At 36.3% G+C, this 7,303-nt stretch overlaps 1 protein-coding gene across 4 annotated transcripts in view; it reads left to right on the top strand.

The window, feature by feature from the left end:
• The first annotated feature begins 5,317 nt into the window (after positions 1–5,317).
• The window catches only part of LOC107601387 (protein phosphatase 1 regulatory subunit 1C-like), a 36,783-nt gene continuing 34,797 nt past the window's right edge, over positions 5,318–7,303 (top strand). The window contains exons 1-2 of one of the 4 annotated variants that reach the window (XM_016293555.1): positions 5,318–5,454; positions 5,564–5,741. In XM_016293555.1, the coding sequence (XP_016149041.1) occupies positions 5,661–5,741 (81 nt within the window). In that variant the 5' untranslated portion in view covers positions 5,318–5,454; positions 5,564–5,660. The other 3 variants (XM_016293552.1, XM_016293554.1, XM_016293553.1) reach the window with 3 other exon arrangements.

Here is a 7,303-nt window from a genome sequence, read left to right as displayed (position 1 = left end):
GCAATATTATGGATAGAGGACTATAGAATATAGGATATTTTAGCTAGAAACAAAGGTTTGACGTTAATGAATTAGTTTCTTTCAAAAACACAGCTTTTCACTTCACAAGGCGTTAATTGATGGATTGGAGTTGTGTAGATCACTTGTGAATTATTGTGATGTTTTTATCAGCTTTTTAAACTTTCATTCTGACGGCACCCATTCACTGCAGAGGGTTCATTGGTGAGCAATTAATGGAATGCTAATATTCTCCAAATCTGTTTTGATAATGAAACAAACTCATCTATATCTTTGATGGCCTGAGGGTGAGTAAATTTTAGGTTTTGGAAGAACTGTTACTTCTGCAGCAAGTAACCATTCCTTTAAATGCTTAGTAATTTTGTCTATGTAAAATTACACCCAATTTTTAACTATTAAAACCGTTTAAGTTTTTAACGATATGTGAAAGGATACCAGAAAGGGAATGTTTACCTCTCTACCCTGCAAATTCCCTGTAGTCTAGATGATTTAGACAATTTTACAGCTGTAAAAACATTTCAAGAGTTCATGTAAGCACTTCAGTAAAAATATGAGCTGCACATTTGTGCTCAGCAAACCTTTAGTATGCCTGGCCCCATTAATGTCTGAAGGGTGGATTTACAATGCCTACTTTTTTTTATTGTTATTATTATGCTTTCCTTTTTGGTTTATTAATGAGCTTGAAATGAAATTTACAAATGATTGTTATTATTGTGTCATCAACAGTTCATTAGTCTTCTTAATCAAGTGCATTAATTCACAGCATGTTTTTAATCTTTTATTAGTTTTACACGCTGTGTGTGTATTTAAGATCTGAGAGGTGACTGAAAATGTCCCCAGTCCAGCAATCCATTTACGGTGTTTGATCAGGTAACTCGGCTTCCAGAAAGCAAACATACACTTGTGTTGAACTTCATTTGTTGATATCTTTTTCTTATGACTTAAATTCTTATGTTTAATTATGTTCTTATCTGATCTTGGGTACATTTGATGCTGATCCAAGAAAATATTAACCATGATATAATTGACTTTTCAGAAGTTTGGGGTTGGTAAGATTTGTAACAAATGTTTTTGAAAAAAGTATTTTATTCTCACCAAGGCTGCAAAAATACAGAAAAAAATGTAATTTTGTGAAATATTATTACAATTCAAAATAACTATTTTCTGTTTAAATATATTTAAAAATGTAATTTATTCCTATGAATGCAACAGTCTGCGTTCCATATTTGGAACCCCAAAAAGTTTCTATATGTTGCATTAATATATACAGTGGGTACGGAAGGTATTCAGACCCCTTTAAATTTTTCACTCTTTGTTATATTGCAGCCATTTCCTAAAATCATTTAAGTTCATCTTTTTTCCTCATTAATGTACACACAGCACCCCATATTGACAGAAAAACACAGAATTGTTCACATTTTTGCAGATTTATTAAAAAAGAAAAACTGAAATATCACATGGTCCTAAGTATTCAGACCCTTTGCTGTGACACTCACATATTTAACTCAGGTGCTGTCCATTTCTTCTGATCATCCTTGAGATGGTTCTACACCTCAAACCTGGTCAAGAAATACAGGAAGCGTCTGACCTCTGTAATTGTAAACACAGATTTCTGTACCAAATATTAAGTTCTATTTTTCTATTGTATCAAATACTTATTTCATGCAATAAAATGGATATTAATTATTAAAAAAATCATACAATGTTATTTTCTGGATTTTTTTTTTGATTCGGTCTCTCACAGTTGAGGTGTACCTACGATGAAAATTACAGATCTCTCCATTCTTTGTAAGTGGGAAAACTTGAAAAATCGGCAGTGTATCAAATACTTAGATGTATATGTACATATGTATATGTGTATATATATAGAACATTTTTGATGGAACCTTTAAAAGCCATTTTATATAAAACCTTTTTAAGGGTTCCAAATATTAAGCACCCAATATTTTACCAATTTTAATCATGCTTGATCTGATACAGGCTACGTTTTTCAGTAACACTGCTCTTTTTTTAGTCCTGATTGTGCTTGTACTTTGCGCTTAACATTTTTATTATGGGCAACAATGTTAATGGCAGACTCCCTCTGCTGTGTTTAGTCAAGTATGACGATGAAAATACCTGTGGGTCAGAAAAATTATTTTGATACATAACTCAATTCGGCCCACTGTTACCATAGCAACACATCTCTGAGATAGAAGGTTGGCAGGAGAGTGAGTTTGATATTGTGGGCACGCTTGAATGGATTCAGAGGGCGGCCATTAACATAAAAAGGCTACTTTAGACCTGGGGGATACTGATATATATATAACAGAAATGGGTTGAATAACTCGACGATCGAGTGGGATTTTCATTTCGAACTGTTAAGTGCAGCTCCAGTACAGCAGCATAAAGGTGTTTTGTGTTCGTCTACAGAGGAGACAGACTGAGTAGTCAGGAAAAATTAACTTTATTACAGGCACTATTGGATTTCACTCACCGTCACGTCTAAGAGAGGGTGCTGGATATGTTTCCCGACCGCTCAATCACACTTTTCTTCATCTCTCGGCCTCTTGCTTCAGGCAAACACCCATGAACACAAGGACATGCTTGTACTTTTGTCCTTGTGTGTACTTGAACACACAAATGGACTCTTGGACAGGACAACCTGGTCAGTCCAATGACATCACCTTGCTTTTTCATCAAACCTCAATGATTTTGACAGCTTGTGTGACACAAACCTCTGCTGTTTAGATTAATTGCACTCGGCGTGAAATAAAAGCATATCTGTTAAATCTTGCATAACGCTCTGACAGACGTACTGGGACATGGGTAATAAACAGTGCCTGTTTTGTGCCTTCTCCACCCTGTGACGTTCACTAAGCTCCAGTAATTTCCTCCATGATGTTACCTGCTCCTGATGATGAGGGTCATGAGGTCAAGCTTTAACCTAAATGGGCGGCAGTGAGGACAGGGTGTAAACATGAGTGAGGTCAGGTGGTTTGGTACTGTTTGTTCCAGAGGTCAACAGGGTGACCCGATGTGAGTTAGTTTCTTCAGGATTCTTAGACTCTCTTTTTTTCCTCAGGCTAACGCCAGGTTACACAAGCTGACTCCTGACTATAATATACTATTTGTTGAATCTAGTTTAACATTCCGTTTCGGAACAATTTATTTAGCTATGGCTCTAGTGTTTTTAAGGAAGGGTGGAGTGGCAGTTAAAAATCAAGGAATAAATTAGCTATATACTGTATATACTGTATATATATATATTTATTTATTACACAGCTCTGTGGAATACTTGATTCTGATTGGTCAGTCGCGACATTCCAAGGTATGCTATCCCTCGATAACAACCGGTAAAAGCTAATAACACAGGCTCATCCGAGAAACAGCAGTCGGCGCTGTACTCTTGCTTGAACAATTTTTTCTTGGTGGAAGCTTTGCATTTGGTCTCTGTGTTATTAGCTTTTACCGGTTGTTATCGAGGGATAGCATACCTTGGAATGTCGCGACTGACCAATCAGAATCAAGTATTCCACAGAGCTATAAATAAAAAACTATTCATGAAAATAAGTTTAGTAACTTAAGAGAGTGAAAAACTGAAAAAATGGATAAATAGAAATATTAAAAACAAAAATGTAATTAAAACGACAAAAGCACATAGCAAAATGACTAAAACTAAAATAAAAAATGAAAACTACAAATATAATAATAATTCTAAATGTTTAAAATATTCACACAAAAAATATATAAATAATACTAAAGTACACACATACGGCACACACTTAAACTTGATATTATCTCTATCTCAATTTTCTCCAGTTCCTTGAAAAAGAAGCAATGGCATTTTTGTGGATAACGAAAGTAAACTGTGGCGTAATACTTCAAAGTGTGACCATGTATTGATCCTAACCGTAACCCAGGACAGACACCACCTATGCTGCTTGCTCGGGTCACTGGACATCTGCGATCTGCAATGAGATAATTGCTATTGATCCACCTGCCTGCTTGGTCATTAGTCTGCGGCCTGTCTAAAACACAACCTGAAGGGGGAAATGGAGATATCTCTCCAAAACTATAACCAAAAAGTCAAATTAAATGATAAAACAGTTGGTTAAATTGTATTGAACATATTGTAATGGTAGGCTCCAGTATGCAGCTAAAACTGAATTGCAAATTCTTTCTTTAATAAAATGTAAAAGTTGGTTTTAACAATAAGTATCAATTTATTATTTTTAATAAAACCCTTTTTATTATCAAAAGGTTGTTTTTTTTCTAGTTTTTAAAGTTTTGTTTTAGGTTTTTCCATCTATTATTTATGTTTAATGTCAGCTTTATTTCAAGGTTGTGGAAAACCTAGTAGCAATATCATGGTGTTTTACAGTTATGAATTTCATGCCTGGATTTATATTAATATATAAAACAACATTTTATGAGGAAGGGTTTGTATGTGCAAATTTCAGTGGCACCAAGCGTGTTGTGGTTGGTTCCCAAGGCTATGTTTTGTTGATACTTATAGCCCAAGTCAAACAAAAACAAAAAAATTCCCACTCCCATGTCTCTATGATATTCAATGGGATTTATTTGTTTATTTCCTGTTTTATCATCTGCCATGCAAAGATTGTAAGTCTAGAAACATAGCACACATCTACCTCAATATACCATATCATTTTAGCTGTCATTCATGTCTGTAGACCAGATGGTACAGAACAACATGTGCACTCAAGTTTAATATACCTTTTATGTATAGTTTATGTTTTGTTCAAATACCAAAACCAATAGCAATAGTGATGTTTGCCTTAGAAAGTGGCATTAATATAAAATATATCAGCTAGATATTGCTCTTTGTGAGTGCAATCTTTATTTAATGAAGTTTAAAATCCCCTATGCCAGTCCCAGATGCCTGTAAATGTCACAAAAATCCATTGTATCAAAAGTACTGGGATCTTCATTTAATATTTTACATATTACTACACAAAAATATTCTTCACTTTTGTCTTAAATCCTTGATTTATACTACATCCGCTCTGGCTAAAAATAAAACGGCTATTTTAGCAGCACAGTGAATCATTCCCACCTCCCAAGAATCCCTGAATTATTAAAAATCCATAAATGAAGTGCCAGTGTGATAGAGCTTGTTATACATTATAAAGAACATTCTCTTGTCTCACAGTTTACCCGTGTCCGTGCAGAGAAATCTGGCCATGTGATGCGAAAACTGCCGACAGCATCCTGAATCAGGATCATAAATAATGTAGGAGCATCAGCAGGTCCCGGTGGGGGCTTATATTGCATTGCTTTGAGTCTTGCTAATGATAGTGAGAGAAAAAGAGAGAGAGAGACAGCAAAGCAGAGAGAGATCTGAACGTGTCCCGGAGCAGTCGGAAAACTCGTACTGAGAAGACCTGCAGCCATCTCTGCTTCTCTGAGGTTTATGGGACACAGAACCACAGCAAAGTGAGTGGGACAACACGAATGTGGGAAGGACAGCCTGACTATTTGTTCTGCTGTTTGTCTGTGTGGCTCATTCTCTCACTCTCTCTTTCTCTCTCTCTGTGGAGTAAAGGAAGGCGGGCTATACAGGAGGGAGAGGAAATCACAGGGGCTGATAAGTAGGGTCCAGTTTGTCTCCATCTCTCTCTCCGTCAGCTCTCTCGTTCAGCATGGAGCCCAACAGCCCTAAGAAAATTCAGTTTGCCGTTCCACTCTTCCAGAGCCAGTTGGATCCCCAGGCGTCCGAGCATGTAAGTAGAGAGAAGCTCTTTTATTGCATTGTGCCTAATGGAGACTGGCCTGCATTGCTCTTCGGCTCCCTTGAGGCTGTCTTGAAGCATCAGATCTGTGCAGATTGCTGCCAAAATCCGTTTTATGATATGATGTCATACATGGTGAGATTGTAGTGCTTGGAAAATATGTAATTTTTTAAAGCACACCACTGGAATGGCTTGATCAAATAGTAGGAATTAAGAATTTGCTGTCAAATTTCAGTACAAAACCGTTTTTGTTGACTATTTTGATAGGTGTTATTCAAAGAGTGTGAATTGGTGGTAAAAAAAAAAAAAGAAGTTTTTTGTTCTTTGTAAAATTGTAATTCGTGCAGCTGAATAGATTCTTATTGTGCAAGAGCTGTTCATTGATGGATCCGGATCCAGCGGTGAGGCTTCATGCCCGGCAGTAAAAGTGTTTGATGTTGGTGCTGTTGCTGACAATGTCATAACAGGAAAGTATGATGATGCCGACGTGTCCAATCAGTGGCAGTCTCTCTTGTGCTGAGTAAGTTCTCTGTCAGTAAAGGCAGTGTTCACTCTTGTTTCTTGGAGCATTTTTATTTATTTACTCTTTTAAGAACCTGGTCTGATGCAGGTTCATGGCTCAGTGATTTTGTGTGCTGGCACAATCAAGTCTAGTAGTTCAGATTTTTACTGACCCTGCAGGAAGGAGAAGTACTTTTAGTCAGTTATCATTTGCCTTTAGAGGAACCCATGACTCCCACCAGAATTAAAAGAAATAAAAAAAGGTTGTTGTCAAATTAAAATGGGGAACATTTAAAGGGATTTTAATGTTAAAAGTGTTGTATTTATGTATGTTACATAGATTTTATGTATTATTAATGTGTACTGGCCCTGATTAAATAATATCTGCAATCCAAGGTCTTTTTTCTAGTTAGGTTGTAGTTTTTGCTCAGCTTTTGCCATTTTAATATAATGTTACCTTGGTGTCACCAGCAGCATTCGCATCATATAATGCAGCAATATCCAGTGAGGTCATGAGAAACTTGTGGTCGTGCAACTAGTGAGTTGGCTGGGCTTGATAACAGATGTACACGATCAAAAACACTGATGTTGTGAGAACGCAGTACTGGCTTGACAGGTCAAGTGACGGCTCAAGAAGGTTATCTCTTATTTAAAACAGACTCTGATGTTCAGGTATATTTCAAACCGCATGGAGGTGGATGACATTGTTGTGTGTGAGCTCATGCTGTTTCACATGTGTTGAGGCAGCATGTTGTGAGGCTAAAAGTGATCTAAACCCAGCAGCCTTCTTCAGGGAATTGATTGTATTGACCCAGTGAATCACCCAACAAATGCTGGTGTCTGGACACATGGGGTAAATCAGTCAGCATGAACATTTTACGCCCATGTTCCATCTGTTATTGTCAGTTAGCGCTTACAAAAGTAGCAAAAAGTACCATGGTAATACTACAACTGCAAGCTAAATTCTGATATATTTATACACACACAATATATATACTGTATATATATATATATACTGTATATATATATATATATATATATATATATATATA

Source organism: Sinocyclocheilus grahami, unplaced genomic scaffold (genome assembly GCF_001515645.1).
Source record: "Sinocyclocheilus grahami isolate Dianchi unplaced genomic scaffold, SAMN03320097.WGS_v1.1 scaffold304.1, whole genome shotgun sequence".
NCBI classification, from domain to species: domain Eukaryota; kingdom Metazoa; phylum Chordata; class Actinopteri; order Cypriniformes; family Cyprinidae; genus Sinocyclocheilus; species Sinocyclocheilus grahami.
Note: the sequence above shows the minus strand (reverse complement) of the source record. Positions and strands in the feature narration are given on the sequence as shown.